We start from the raw sequence: 16,767 nt of genomic DNA, 5'->3' as shown, positions 1-16,767 counted from the left end.
TAAAGTAGGCCCATAGATGTATATATTTGTATGTAAATGTGGAATTTATTATCCAGAAACCAAAAGAATCCACAAAGTTCTGAAGAGCAGAAAAGGAAGAAGGAATGTAATTGCTGCAGCTCCTTGATTACACATTATCACTTAGCACCTTTCCTATAGATACTGCGAGGAGCACTGCTGGAAAAATGAACAAAGAGTAAAATATCTGGGCCGGTGCGAGAAAAGACATGTTTATTTTTAATTATACTTTGTAGTATTTTAGGAACAGAGCACCAAATTACAGACAGAAAATATATGCTGCAGTCCCAGGTATTCTGGATAATAAATCATACCGCTATTTACATATATACATACATAGACACACGCATACATAGTGGTCCTTTGTTGCTGAAACAAATTGCCTTGAATATACCTATAAAGCATTATGGGGGTTATTCAGAGACAGACGCAGATCACTGCATTCGCGGCAAGATCTGCCTCCATCTCCTCACCAGCTGAATTTAATTGCAGATGTATCGATTTAATGTTGTACCGTGCCTGCGCAGCCAGGCTGCGCTGTCAGGCGGTCCGCTGCCATTTTTTTTATAGGAGCGGCTGTGTGTGACGTCATGCAGCCGCCCTGAAAATGCTCCCCGCACGCACCTGTTTGGCCTGCCACGCACAAAAAACGCCATGTCGCTGCCCCCCGAATGCTTGCTGCTGTCAATCAGCTTGCGGCCACATTCTATAAAGATGCGGCCGCAAGGTGTATAGTCAAGCAGGCGCACGTGGGCAGACCAGGCGAATGCAGTACAGACACGCGGATCTGTTCTGCTCTGAATTGCCCCCTGTCTGTACATGAAGGGTGCAGTCAACTACCCTTTTTATAAATATATAGATAATATAAGTATGAGATAAACTGAATGCTACCACAAAAGTGTACTGTACTGTACAAAAATATTTCTTAATGCTTCTTTATCTTACAAATACCTTGGTTACCACACATCTTATATATGTCTCACTCTTTACTCAAAGATTTATAGAACTTGGTTTCCTTGAGGCACTTCAGTTCGATTAGCTGCATTCTGGGGGGGTTGTTGCTCTGTGGGGAACAAACTATCTTTTTCTCTGTGGGTTGCAGATGTGGGGGTGACGAGATCGCGTGTACCCCGATTTACACACACACCGGAATGATCCCACCGTGTTTATACAACGGCTATTTTTGCAGAGTGGTCCTCTTGGATTTTTCTGTCTGCACTCGTCCAGATCTGTTAAACCAATAACAAGTGAAAATCATGACATGACACTGGCAATATTGTATGTACATATTTTCAGCTTTAGATATTAGTGCTCATTAATTTCACCAATGCTTTAATATTTCTATTTCATAGCAAATATTCAGCTCAGTGGCTAGCTCACTCAATTTAAGAGTAATTCTTCCATTAGCCATGTGCTAAATAATGCATGCTTCCTGTATAAAAAATACCTAGTATATAGGATGTACAAAATGTTGACATTTACAGTGTCGACAGTTATGAAATTGACCTTCTTAAAATGTCAACGTGGAACATGTTGGCATGTGCAGAATGTTGACATGTTCAAAATGTAAACATGTGAAACACCCACATTCTGCATGGACCAGCAGCGGAGGTTTAGTGTTAGGCTGCAGGAGAGAGGGTTTGACACTAGGGGGAGAGCTACTGTTAGGGTTAGTGATACCACCAAAAGTGCCACTGGATCTTCTGGAAGTCCTCATCAGCTGACCAACAGACTCAGAAGATATTGCTGGAGCCCCTGGACCAGCCGTACCAGGTAAATCACCACTTGACCACCAGAGACATTTTGTCAAAATTATGAATGTCAATGTAGACATTGCAAGCATGTTCACATGCTGCAAATCTAGTACCTAAAAAAAAAAGCCTGGAAAATAGTGTGCCCTGCATTGCTTCCCCTTCAGCAGCTGGCTTGGGACCTTCACCAAACCCCTCCAACAGGCCTGGGCCATCAGTACCTGTCCCCCCTCCTCCATGCCCCTGATATCTAAAGCCATCAATCAAATACTTCTTGGCCTGCCAAAGATTCTAAAGCATATCCATTGAAAAGCAATTATTCTCTGTGTATGGCAACTTTGGCAATTCTGTTGCCTCTTACTACTCATTCCTGATACTACAATGTAATTTCTAAATGCAGTGTAGAGACCCTGCCACATCATATTCTTACAGTTGTGCCATCAACCTCAGGCTGTGATGACCTCTCTATCCAGGGGTAAATAATATCTTTTATTCATTCAAACCTAGTCAATGTCTAACTTAAAAATATACGTTATGGTAAGAACTTACCGTTGATCACGGTATTTCTCCTATGTCCACAGGTTCCACAGGATAACAATGGGATATGATGGAGCGATAGCGGATTGGCACCAAACGATCACAAGCTTTCAGTCCTCCCAGGATGCAACGGGCCTGTCCATATATCCCCGCCCACTGGCTCAGGCAAATCAGTTGGATTCCAAAGCAATTAGGCAGGAGCATCATGTAGAGCCCTATTCAGGCGAGAAGAACACACATGCACACCCTTCCGTACAAGAAGGAAGAGGTTTAGTGAGTAGAAAGATCCTCAAATCAGGTGCGTCAGGGTGGGATCCCTGTGAAACCTGTGAACATAGGAGAAATACCATTATCAACGGTAAGTTCTTACCATAACGTATATTTCTCCGGCTGGGTCCACAGGTTATCCACAGGATAACAATGGGATTTTCCAAAGCAATTTTTAGTGGTGGGGATGCTGCTGATTGGACCTTGCGCCCGAATTCAGCGTCATGAGAGGCAAAAGTATCCAAGGCATAATGTCTAATGAATGTGTTAATGGAAGACCATGTGGCTGCCTTACATATCTGTTCTGCTGAAACACCATGTTGTGCTGCCCATGAAGGACCTACCTTACGTGTAGAGTGAGCAGAGACATTAGCCGGAACAGGGAGATCCGCTCGAGAATATGCTTCTGAAATCGTCATTCGAAGCCATCTTGCTAGTGTCTGTTTAGTAGCAGGCCATCCTCTCTTGTGAAATCCATAGAGGATGAAAAGAGAATCTGTCTTTCTGATGGCACTGGTACGATCAACGTAGATCCTTAATGCCCGGACTACGTCCTGCGACACTTCTCCCGCAGAAAGTCCCGATACCTGAAAAGCCGGGACTACAATTTCTTCATTAAGGTGGAATTTAGATACTACCTTAGGAAGATACCCAGACCAAGTTCTGAGAACTGCTTTATCTGGATAGAAAAAAATCAGGAAAGGAGATTTACATGACAGCGCTCCTAAATCTGACACTCTTCTAGCTGATGCCATAGTCAGTAGAAAGAGAACTTTAGCTGTCAACCATTTAAGATCCACTCTATTAAGTGGTTCAAACTGAGCAACTTGAATAGCTTTGAGAACTAAACTTAAGTTCCAAGACACTGTAGGAGGAACAAAAGGCGGTTGAATGCGCAGCATTCCCTGGAAAAAAGTATGCACATCCTGTATATTGGCAATTTTCTTTTGGAACCATACAGTTAATGCTGATACTTGCACTCTCAAGGAAGCCACCTTCAAACCCTTATCCATTCCTGCTTGAAGGATATCTAAGACCCTGGAAACTTGGAAAGACTTTGGGTCTATATTTCTTTCACTGCACCAATGAATATAGACCTCCCATAGTTGGTGATAAATGCGAGCTGAGGAGGGTTTCCTTGCTCTGAGCATAGTTTGAATTACCTGTTGTGAGAATCCTCTTGACTTCAGGAAAGAGGTTTCAAGAGCCACGCCGTCAATGACAGTCGATCCAGATGCCTGTGATAACAAGGACCCTGCATCAGTAGATCTGGACGCTGAGGGAGCAGAATTGGCGCATCCATCGACAGCCTCTGCAGATCTATGTACTAATGCCTTCTGGGCCAATCCGGAGCTATTAGAATCACGGCACCCTTTGCTTGTTTTATTTTCCTCTCTACCCTGGGTAGCAGGATGATCGGAGGAAACAGATATGCCAGATAAAAGTTCCATTTCACTGACAAGGCGTCCACAAAGATCGCTCCGGGATCCTTTGTTCTTGACCCGTATACTGGTACTTTGTTGTTCAGACGGTACGCCATGAGATCTATCTCTGGCAAACCCCACTTGTCTACCAGAGTCTGAAATATTTCCGGGCGTAGAGCCCATTCGCTTGCTTGAATGGTGTGTCGACTGAGAAAGTCCGCTTCCCAGTTTAGGACTCCCGGAACGAACACTGCGGACAATGCTGGAAGATGGAGTTCTGCCCACTTTAGTATGTGACTTACCTCCTTCATTGCTTTTTGGCTGCGAGTTCCTCCCTGATGGTTGAGGTACGCTACTGCCGTTGCATTTTCCGAGCGGATCTGGACTGGTTTTCCTTGCAGAGTGTCCTTTGCTTGAATCAGTGCAATGTATATGTCCCGAAGTTCCAACAGGTTTATTGGCAGGAAACTTTCTTCTTTGGTCCATTGTCCCTGGAACCATAATTTTCCAGACACTGCTCCCCAGCCCTGAAGACTGGCATCTGTTGTCAGGACCTCCCAATCTGATATCCAAAAGGGTCTCCCCTTGTCTAGATGGGATGTCTGTAGCCACCAGGCTAATGACCTTTTTACCTTTTCTGAAAGTACTATGGTCTGTTTCTTTATTGTCTGATGTACTCCATTCCATCTGGCCAGAATCAGACGCTGCAGAGGTCTTGAGTGGAATTGTGCATACTCCACCATGTCGAATGTTGACACCATCAAACCCATCATTCGCATTGCTGCATGAATTGATATTGTTTGACTGTGTAACAACTCCTGAGTCCTTAACTGCACCTTGGATATCTTGTTCCGAGGTAAAAATATTCTCTGCAGACTTGAATCCAATACAGCCCCCAAGTGAATTGTCCGTTATCACGGAATCAGAGATGACTTTGCCCAATTTATGAGCCATCCGTGCTCCTGGAGACAAGCTATTGTCTGTTGGAGATGGCCCAGGAGCAATTCCTGGGATTGTGCCAGGATTAAATTGTCATCTGGGTATGGATAAATTCTTATCCCCTGCTTGCGGAGAAAAGCTGCTATAACCACCATAATGTTGGTAAATACTCTGGGGGCTGTGGCTAACCGAAAGGGTAAAGCCTGGAACTGAAAATGCTGCTGGAGGATGGCGAACCTGAGATAACACTGATGAGACAGTGCTATAGCAACATGTAGGTAAGCATCCTGTATATCCAGGGATACCATATAATCACCTGGTTCCATAGCCAAAACTATGGAGCGTAACATCTCCATGTGGAATCGCAGTACCCAAATGTATTTGTTTAGCATTTTCAGATTGAGAATGGGCCGAAACGACCCATTTGCCTTCTGAACCAAAAACAGGTTGGAGTAAAAACCCTTTCCCTGTTGTGCAGGGGGTACTGGAATAATTACTCCTGACTGAAGCAATTTCTGAACTGCTTCTTGCAGGGCTCTGGCCTTCGCCTCTACACGAGATGGGCTGGTGCAGAAGAACCTTCGAGGAGGATGCTTCTTGAAAGGGAAAACATAACCCAGAGATACCGCTTCTTGCACCCAGGCATCTGTTGTAGACTGCTGCCATATCTGTGCAAAATGAAGAAGTCGGCCCCCTACCCTGGGGTCCCCCAGGTGGAGGCTTGTACCATCAGGCTGATGGCTTATCTTCTGGTTTGGAAGCTGGCCCTCTGGTGGCCCAATACTTCTTTGCCTTACCAAACTTATTGTACTGGGGCTGCTTCCATTCACTTTTTCCTTTTGCTTTTCCTTGCAACCGAAATGGCCGAAAAACCGGACCCTTAGGCCTAGGGTTATATGTGGCAGGAAACCTGACTTTCTTGGATTCTGCTTCTGATTCCAGAATATCTGTCAGTTCCTTACCAAACAGAATATTCCCAGCAAGAGGCAAAGATTCCAGAACCTTTTTTGATTCTGAATCACCTTTCCATATACGTAACCAAACTGCACTACGAGCAGCTACTGTTATGGGAACTATTGCTTCTAAAGCATCAGTCTTATCTATTGCCGCTTCTTCCAAGAATACTGCAGCCTGTTTCATGTGAGCTATATGGGATTCTTGCTCCCTAGAAGGTGCTGAAAGCCCATCTTCCAGTACCTCAGCCCATTCAGCTACTGCTTTTGCCATTCAAGCTGAAGCCATAGCTGGCCTTATGACTGCCTACGACAGAGAAAATATGGTTTTCAAAAATCCATCCACTCTCCTATCTGTGACATCATCTAATGACGTTGACAGCAAAGGCAATATAGATTTTCACACTATTCGAATGACATGCATATCTACTTTAAGAAGCACGTCTCTTTTTAAACAGTCCCCAGTTGGAAAAGGATAATTGGAATCCCATTTTCTGGAAAATTCTGTATTTTTTTATTGGGTGTAACCCAAGATTCTTCCATGATTTCCGTCAGCTGATCTGATCCTGGAAACTCTATCCTAACTGTTTTGGGACGTTTAAACACAGGTGCCTTAGTTTTTAACACCAGCTCTGCTGAATCCTCTAAGGACAGAATAGCCTTCATTGATCTAATTAATTCAGCTACATCCACTGAGCTGACACCTTCTAACTGTTCTTCGTATGCTGAAGCAGAGTAGATAGAGCTATCATCATCATGATTTATTTACACTCGGTTTATCAGCTTGTTTCATTGGAGATGCTGTTGGGGATATACCGTAGGAAGGGAGCTGCATGTATGGGTTAACAGTGTACCCTACTCCTGGTATTGAAGCTGTAGGAATTACCCGTTCAGCTATACTGGACAAGGTCTGTGCAAACATTGCCCAAGGTGGATCTACCTGACGCTGAACAGGGATCTGCCTTGCAATCTGCTGAAAAGTAAAACAATTTTGCACATAAACCATCCTGTACCAGATCCTGAGAGGATAATACCGTTTTGCAGGACAAACATGATGATATGTGTGTTGGTGTTACTGTCAGTGTAACCTCGTCACTTTTTCCGCTCTTAGACATGATAAATAATCAGCACTTCCACAGTGTACTACACAATTTGTGACTGTAATCACTTTACCATTTAAAGTGATATCAATCTGACCCTACCCATGCACCAGCATTGAGGCTCAGAAGAAACCACTGACAAACATATATAAAGTCAGCAATCACACTAGCACGCTGAGTGGATCCAGATGCTACAAGTGTACACTGTCGCTCCGGGAACTTTAGGTGAACACCGATGCACTGTGTACACAGATGCTCCGGTCACACAGACGCCTGCACTGCGACCGGGTTTCCTCGCGGTAGCTTTTTAGTGAAGACAGACGCAGCGGCCTATGCAGCGACCGATGCCTTACCTTCTTCTCGTGCTTCGTCCACAGACTGGTAACGTCTGCTGGATCTGCTAGTATATCAGACACAGACACCCGCCAAGACACTGTACCGTGGGTAAGCGTTGTTGCGACCCGGTGGAGAGTTGTTGGAGCGACTCTTTCCAATATGCGTATAAGACACTGTTAGGAAAGATCACTCAAAAACATAGTAAGACTATAAAAAATAAAATAAGAAAGCTTAGGGCTGCCAATGGTCCGGCTCCTGCCGCACCAAACAAAAAACTGATTTGCCTGAGCCAGTGGGCGGGGATATATGGACGGGCCCATTGCATCCTGGGAGGACTGAAAGCTTGTGATCGTTTGGTGCCAATCCGCTATCGCTCCATCATATCCCATTGTTATCCCGTGAATAACCTGTGGACCCAGCAGGAGAAAAAGATGTATATCTTGCCACTGCAGGCCTCTTTTTTTTTTTTTTTTTGAGAAGATCACTCTGTAAGACAAATGAGTCAACAAACTCGCCATATAGCTATAGTCTAATCTGGTTAAAGAAAAGGGAAGTGTGGAAACAACTACAGTAGCTTGGGCAGCAGGAATACCTTGTGATGCCCTATGACCTATAATGTACCAGTAGTGCTTCAAAATATCATGCAGGTAATTTTTCTGTTCTCAATTTGATTTTCTGGCGACTTTTATTCTGCATCCAAAAATGTCATTTTTGTCAGTAACAGACCTTTAGCACATTGATTTCTCGTCCACGATTCTTGCATGTTCCTTTATTTCATTTTTAAAGACTTAGGGGTCTATTTATTAAGCCTTGAGTGGAGATAAAGTGGACAAAGATAAAGTAACAGCCAATCAGCTCCTGTCATTTTTCAAACACAGCCTGTAGCAGGGCAGATAGGAGCTGATTGGCTGGTACTTTATCTCCGTTCACTTTATCTCCATCCCAGGCTTAGTAAATAGAACTGTCTGGGAGAGATGTACTAAGCCTTGGAGAAAGATAAAGTATACGGAGATAAAGTACCAGCCAATCAGCTCCTAAGTGCCATGTTACAGGCTGTGTTTGGAAAATGACTGATAGGAACTGGCTCTCAAAGGCTTAACACATAGACCCCCAAGTCATAGTTATTGGTGGTTGTTTTTTTGGATCAAATAGTACATCATACAGCACAAAACATCGTCGTCAGTATCCTGAGGGACAGGTGTTTGGTAGTAGATTGTTTTATCAAAGTATCCCTAAGGACATTCTGCTTTCTGTCCCAGGCCTTGCCATAATCAAGGATATTTTTCCTTGACACTGGTTCCCACAAAACTGTCTCCGATCAAGGAGTACAACTTGTGGCTATATTTAGAGCCGGCAACAGAAATTTTGGGCCCCGGTACACTGAAATCTCTGGGGTTCATTATATATATATATATATAATAAGAATTTACTTACCGATAATTCTATTTCTCGGAGTCCGTAGTGGATGCTGGGGTTCCTGAAAGGACCATGGGGAATAGCGGCTCCGCAGGAGACAGGGCACAAAAAAGTAAAGCTTTACTAGGTCAGGTGGTGTGCACTGGCTCCTCCCCCTATGACCCTCCTCCAGACTCCAGTTAGGTACTGTGCCCGGACGAGCATACACAATAAGGGAGGCATTTTGAATCCCGGGTAAGACTCATACCAGCCACACCAATCACACCGTACAACTTGTGATCTAAACCCAGTTAACAGTATGACAACAGAAAGGGCCTCTTAAAGATGGCTCCTTAACAATAACCCGAATTAGTTAACAATAACTATGTACAAGTATTGCAGATAATCCGCACTTGGGATGGGCGCCCAGCATCCACTACGGACTCCGAGAAATAGAATTATCGGTAAGTAAATTCTTATTTTCTCTATCGTCCTAAGTGGATGCTGGGGTTCCTGAAAGGACCATGGGGATTATACCAAAGCTCCCAAACGGGCGGGAGAGTGCGGATGACTCTGCAGCACCGAATGAGAGAACTCCAGGTCCTCCTTTGCCAGGGTATCAAATTTGTAAAATTTTACAAACGTGTTCTCCCCCGACCACGTAGCTGCTCGGCAGAGTTGTAATGCCGAGACCCCTCGGGCAGCCGCCCAAGATGAGCCCACCTTCCTTGTGGAGTGGGCTTTTACAGTTTTAGGCTGTGGCAGGCCTGCCACAGAATGTGCAAGTTGAATTGTGTTACAAATCCAACGAGCAATCGACTGCTTAGAAGCAGGTGCGCCCAACTTGTTGGGTGCATACAATATAAACAGCGAGTCAGATTTTCTGACTCCAGCCGTCCTTGCAATGTATATTTTTAAGGCTCTGACAACGTCCAACAACTTGGAGTCCTCCAAGTCGCTAGTGGCCGCAGGCACCACAATAGGTTGGTTCAGATGAAATGCTGATACCACTTTAGGGAGAAAATGCGGACGAGTCCACAGTTCTGCCCTATCCGAATGGAAGATTAGATAAGGACTTTTATAAGATAAAGCCGCCAATTCAGATACTCTCCTGGCAGAGGCCAGGGCTAGTAACATAGTCACTTTCAATGTGAGATATTTCAAATCCACCTTTTTCAATGGTTCAAACCAATGGGATTTGAGGAAATCTAAAACTACATTTAGATCCCACGGTGCCACCGGAGGCACCACAGGAGGCTGTATATGCAGTACTCCCTTGACAAAAGTCTGGACCTCAGGGACAGAGGCCAATTCTTTTTGGAAGAATATTGACAGGGCCGAAATTTGAACCTTAATGGATCCCAATTTGAGACCCATAGATAATCCTGATTGCAGGAAATGTAGGAAACGACCCAGTTGGAATTCCTCCGTCGGAACCCTCCGATCCTCGCACCACGCTACATATTTTCGCCAAATGCGGTGATAATGTTTCACGGTGACTTCCTTCCGTGCCTTAATCAAGGTAGGAATGACTTCTTCTGGAATGCCTTTCCCTTTTAGGATCTGGCGTTCAACCGCCATGCCGTCAAACGCAGCCGCGGTAAGTCTTGAAAAAGACAGGGACCCTGCTGTAGCAGGTCCCTTCTCAGAGGTAGAGGCCACGGTTCGTCCGTGAGCATCTCTTGAAGTTCCGGATACCAAGTCCTTCTCGGCCAATCCGGAACCACTAGTATTGTTCTTACTCTTCTTTGCCGTATGATCTTCAATACCTTTGGTATGAGCGGCAGAGGAGGAAACACATACACTGACTGGTACACCCAAGGAGTTACCAGTGCGTCCACAGCTATTGCCTGTGGATCTCTTGACCTGGCGCAATATTTGTCCAGTTTCTTGTTGAGGCGAGACGCCATCATGTCTACAATTTGTCTTTCCCAACGGTCTATTAACATGTTGAAGACTTCTGGATGTAGACCCCACTCTCCCGGATGAAGATCGTGTCTGCTGAGGAAGTCTGCTTCCCAGTTGTCCACGCCCGGGATGAACACTGCTGACAGTGCTATCACGTGATTCTCCGCCCAGCGAAGAATCTTGGCAGCTTCTGCCATTGCACTCCTGCTTCTTGTGCCGCCCTGCCTGTTTACATGGGCGACCGCCGTGATGTTGTCCGACTGAATCAACACCGGCTTTCCTTGCAGGAGAAGTTCCGCCTGGCTTAGAGCATTGTAGATTGCTCTTAGTTCCAGAATGTTTATGTGAAGAGACTTTTCCAGACTCGTCCATACTCCCTGGAAGTTTCTTCCTTGTGTGACTGCTCCCCAGCCTCTCAGGCTGGCGTCCGTGGTCACCAGGATCCAATCCTGAATGCCGAATCTGCGGCCTTCTAATAGGTGAGCCTTCTGCAACCACCACAGAAGTGACACCCTTGTCTTTGGTGACAGGGTTATTCGCAGGTGCATCTGCAGATGCGACCCTGACCATTTGTCCAACAGATCCCTTTGGAATATTCTTGCATGGAATCTGCCGAATGGAATTGCTTCGTAAGAAGCCACCATTTTTCCCAGGACTCTTGTGCATTGATGTAATGACACTTTCCCTGGTTTTAGGAGGTTCCTGACCAGATCGGATAACTCCTTGGCTTTTTCCTCTGGAAGGAAAACCTTTTTCTGAACCGTGTCCAGAATCATTCCTAGGAACAGCAGACGAGTTGTCGGGATTAAATGGGATTTTGGAATATTCAGAATCCACCCGTGTTGTCTTAGCACCTCTTGAGATAGTGCTAAAGCTGTCTCCAGCTGTTCTCTGGACCTTGCCCTTATTAGGAGATCGTCCAAGTATGGGATAACTAATACGCCTTTTCTTCGAAGAAGAATCATCATCTCGGCCATTACCTTGGTAAAGACCCGAGGCGCCGTGGACAATCCGAACGGCAGCGTCTGAAACTGATAGTGACAGTTTTGAACAATGAACCTGAGGTACCCCTGGTGTGCGGGGTAAATCGGAACGTGTAGATACGCATCCTTGATGTCCAAGGATACCATAAAGTCCCCTTCTTCCAGGTTCGCTATCACTGCTCTGAGTGACTCCATCTTGAACTTGAACTTTTTTATGTAGAGGTTCAAGGACTTCAGATTTAGAATAGGCCTTACCGAGCCATCCGGCTTCGGTACCACAAATAGAGTGGGATAATACCCCTTTCCTTGTTGTAATAGGGGTACTTTGACTATCACCTGCTGAGCGTACAGCTTGTGAATGGCTTCCAACACCCTCTCCCTTTCGGAAGAGACGGTTGGTAAGGCAGACTTCAGGAAACGATGAGGAGGATCCGTCTCTAATTCCAACCTGTACCCCTGAGATATTATCTGCAGGATCCAGGGGTCTACCTGCGAGTGAGCCCACTGCGCGCTGTAATTTTTGAGACGGCCCCCCACTGTCCCCGAGTCCGCTTGAGAGGCCCCAGCGTCATGCTGAGGTTTTTGCAGGAGCCGGGGAGGGCTTCTGTTCCTGGGAAGGAGCTGCCTGTTGGTGTCTCTTCCCTCTTCCTCTGCCTCGTGGCAGGTACGACAAGCCCTTTGCTCTCTTATTTTTGTAGGAGCGAAAAGGCTGCGGTTGAAAGGTCGGTGCCTTTCTCTGTTGGGGAGTGACTTGAGGTAAAAAAGTGGATTTCCCGGCAGTAGCCGTGGCCACCAAGTCTGATAGACCAACTCCAAATAACTCCTCCCCTTTATACGGCAAAACCTCCATGTGACGTTTTGAATCCGCATCGCCTGTCCACTGTCGTGTCCATAAGGCTCTTCTGGCTGAAATGGACATAGCACTCACCCGAGGTGCCAGTGTGCAAATATCCCTCTGTGCATCACGCATATAGATAAATGCATCCTTTATTTGTTCTAACGACAGTAAAACATTGTCCCTATCTAGGGTATCAATATTTTCAATCAGGGATTCTGACCAAACTACTCCAGCACTGCACATCCAGGCAGTTGCTATAGCTGGTCGTAGTATAACACCTGCATGTGTGTATATATTCTTTTGAATAACTTCCATCTTTCTATCTGATGGATCCTTAAGTGCGGCCGTCTCAGGAGAGGGTAACGCCACTTGTTTGGATAAGCGTGTGAGCGCCTTGTCCACCTTAGGGGGTGTTTCCCAGCGCGCCCTAACCTCTGGCGGGAAAGGGTATAATGCCAATAACTTTTTTGAAATTATCAACTTTTTATCAGGAGCAACCCACGCTTCATCACACACGTCATTTAATTCTTCTGATTCAGGAAAAACTGTTTGTAGTTTTTTCACACCATACATAATACCCTGTTTTACGGTATCTGTAGTATCAGCTAAATGTAACGTCTCCTTCATTGCCAAAATCATATAACGTGTGGCCCTACTGGAAAATACGTTTGAATTTCTACCGTCGTCACTGGAATCAGTGCCCGTGTCTGGGTCTGTGTCGACCGACTGAGGCAAAGGGCGTTTTACAGCCCCTGACGGTGTTTGAGGCGCCTGGACAGGCATTAATTGATTGTCCGGCCGCCTCATGTCCTCAACTGACTGTTTAAGGGAAGATAAACCATCACGTAATTCCACAAATAAAGGCATCCATTCTGGTGTCGACCCCCTGGGGGGTGACATCTGCATATTTGGCAATTGCTCCGCCTCCACACCAATATCGTCCTCATACATGTCGACACCACGTACCGACACACACCGCAAACTCACAGGGAATGCTCTAATGAAGACAGGACCCACTAGCCCTTTTGGGGAGACAGAGGGAGAGTCTGCCAGCACACACCACAAAGCGCTATATATACAAGGGATATCCTTATATTAAGTGCTCCCTTATAGCTGCTTTAATATATATATATATAGCCATTAATGTGCCCCCCCTCTCTGTTTTACCCTGTTTCTGTAGTGCAGTGCAGGGGAGAGACCTGGGAGCCGTTCTGACCAGCGGAGCTGTGACAGAAAATGGCGCCGTGTGCTGAGGAGATAGGCCCCGCCCCTTTTTCGGCGGGTTCTTCTCCCGCTATTTTTCCAGTCAGGCAGGGGTTAAATATCTCCATATAGCCCCTATGGGCTATATGTGAGGTATTTTTAGCCTTGTATAAGGTTTATATTTGCCTCTCAGAGCGCCCCCCCCCAGCGCTCTGCACCCTCAGTGACTGCCCAGTGAAGTGTGCTGAGAGGAAAATGGCGCACAGCTGCAGTGCTGTGCGCTACCTTATGAAGACTGAGGAGTCTTCAGCCGCCGGTTTCCGGACCTCTTCACGCTTCAGCATCTGCAAGGGGGTCGGCGGCGCGGCTCCGGGACCGGACTCCACGGCTGGGCCTGTGTTCGATCCCTCTGGAGCTAATGGTGTCCAGTAGCCAAGCAGCAAATCCACTCTGCATGCAGGTGAGTTTACTACTTTCCCCCTAAGTCCCACGTTGCAGTGATCCTGTTGCCAGCAGGACTCACTGTAAAGAAAAAAACCTAAACTAAACTTTCTCTAAGCAGCTCTTTAGGAGAGCCACCTAGATTGCACCCTTCTCGTTCGGGCACAAAATCTAACTGGAGTCTGGAGGAGGGTCATAGGGGGAGGAGCCAGTGCACACCACCTGACCTAGTAAAGCTTTACTTTTTTGTGCCCTGTCTCCTGCGGAGCCGCTATTCCCCATGGTCCTTTCAGGAACCCCAGCATCCACTTAGGACGATAGAGAAATATATATATATATACATACATACATATACATACATACATACATACATACATACATACACTGTAAATGGTCAAAAGTATTTGGCCACACCTGTGTATTTCTGAATTCAGGGGTTTCAATCAGACCCGTTGCCACACAGGTGTATAAATTCAAGTACCTAGCCATGCATTCTCCATTTGCAAACATTTGTGATACAAAATGGATCGTTCTGAAGAGCTCAGGGACTTCAAGCGTAGTACTGCTCAACACGGTTTCTGGATATTCCACAATCAACTGTAAGTGATATAGTCGAAGCGTATAGGAACAACAGCAACTCAGGCACAAAGCGGAAGACCACTTAAAATCACAGAGTGGGGTCAACAACTGCTAAGGCGCATGGTGCATAAACGTCGCCAAAGCTCTGCTGATTCCATAGCTGAAGAGTTCTGGTTACCACTGACAACTATGTAAGCACAAAAACTGTGTGGAGGTAGCACACTGACTGTTAAGCAGTGGAAATGTTTTCTGTGGAGTGACGAATAATGCTGTACTGTGTAGCAGCTATGGGCGAGTTTGGGTTTGGCAGATGCTAGGAGAACGTTACATGCTTGACTGCACTGTAAAGTTTGATGAAGCAGGGATAATGGTTGGGGCAGTTTTTCAGGGGGGACATGTACTAAGCAGTGATAAAAGTGGAGAGTTTTCCAGACCTTACACTGAAGTCCATTCTAGATGCTTCTTTGACTCTAGATAAAACACTGGTTTCGACCTCATATACGGAGATGCTTCAGAAAATATTACATAGGGCCTATTTTACACCCAAACTGAAATTATTCATTGGGGATGCCCCTGCTTCTAATTGTTTTAAATGTGGCTCACCGGAAGCTGACCTTGTTCACTGCTTGTGGTCCTGCCCGAAGGTGCAAGCCCTATGGAGTGCACTTCAACTATACATTACAAATGAATTGAAAATCAAATTCACTATTAATAAAACTTGGGCATTTTGGGGTATTTATTTATTTATTACCAGTTATTTATATAGCGCACACATATTCCGCAGCGCTTTACAGAGAATATTTGCCCATTCACATCAGTCCCTGCCCCAGTGGAGCTTACAATCTATATTCCCTATCACATGTACACACAGACACATTCACACTAGGGTTAATTTTGTTGAGAGCCAATTAACCTACTGGTATATTTTTGGATTGTGGGAGGAAACCGGAGTACCCGGAGGAAACCCACGCAAGTACGGGGAGAATATACAAACTCCACACAGTTAGGGCCATGGTGGGAATCGAACCCATGACCTCAGTGCTGTGAGGCAGTAATGCTAACCATTACACCATCCGTACTGCCCCTAAGTCACCTCCTAATGCATTATCTAAAGGAAATCGTATTCTACTTGTTACGTTTGCTGCGGCCGCAAAAAAACCCGATACTCTCCCAATGGATTTCCTCGGAATCCGTGCCCATTGCACTGCTACGCCCCAGAATTTCAATTTTATTTAATTTAGATTGGACCAATACCATGCTTCAAAAAGAAAAGTTGACAGGGAAACATTTTGACACATTGCTCCCATGTTCACACTCTATCCCCGCTAATTAGAGAGGCCTTACGGAAATGCTTACAAACTACTAAATGGTAAAATTTGTTAGTGTTAGACTGTGGTGTTCCGTTCTGATTTGCCCCTGAATAGGGGTATAACCTCACCTACCCAATCTGTACGCTCCACTTTTGCATATTGGTGGTCATTCCGAGTTGATCGCTAGCTGCATTCGTTCGCTGTGCAGCGATGAGGCAAAAAAATGGCACTTCTACGTATGCGGTACAATGCACACTCGCGACGTACTGTTACAACGGCCGATGTAGTTTCACACAGGATCTAGCGAAGCTTTTCAGTTGCACTGCTGGCCGCAGAGTAATTGACATGAAGTGAGCGTTTCTGGGTGTCAACTGACCGTTTTCAGGGAGTGTTCAAAAAAACGCAGGCATGCCAGGTAAAATGCAGGCGTGGCTGGGTGAACGCAGGGCGCGTTTGTGACATCCAAACAGGAACTGAATAGTCTGAAGTCATCGCAAGCGCTGAGTAGGTATTGAGCCACTCTAAAACTGCACAAAAAAACTTTGCCGCCGCTCTGCGATCCTTTTGTTCGCACTTCTGCTAAGCTAAAATACACTCCCAGTGGGAGGCAGCATAGCGTTTGCACGGCTGCTAAAAACTGCTAGCGAGCGAACAACTCGGAATGACCACCATTGCTCTGTACATGCTTTTGACTTTAGTATGTCTGCTGTTTCTTCCCCTAACTGTTGTAATGTAATGTGAGACCACTCTATCTCTGTTCTGTATATTTGCGCTGTATACATGTA

General features: G+C 45.6%; 1 protein-coding gene across 1 annotated transcript in view; it reads right to left on the bottom strand.

The window, feature by feature from the left end:
• Nucleotides 1-214: 214 nt before the first annotated feature.
• The window catches only part of LTBP3 (latent transforming growth factor beta binding protein 3), a 282,983-nt gene continuing 266,430 nt past the window's right edge, over nucleotides 215-16,767 (bottom strand). The window contains exon 25 of the mRNA XM_063945201.1: nucleotides 215-1,247. Coding sequence (XP_063801271.1) covers nucleotides 1,096-1,247 — 152 coding nt within the window. The 3' untranslated portion in view covers nucleotides 215-1,095. The remainder of the gene's footprint in view (nucleotides 1,248-16,767) is intronic.

The sequence above is a fragment of the Pseudophryne corroboree genome, chromosome 11 (genome assembly GCF_028390025.1).
Source record: "Pseudophryne corroboree isolate aPseCor3 chromosome 11, aPseCor3.hap2, whole genome shotgun sequence".
In the NCBI taxonomy this organism is placed as follows: domain Eukaryota; kingdom Metazoa; phylum Chordata; class Amphibia; order Anura; family Myobatrachidae; genus Pseudophryne; species Pseudophryne corroboree.
The sequence above is the reverse complement of the archived record's forward strand: the minus strand, read 5'-3'. Positions and strand labels throughout refer to the sequence as shown.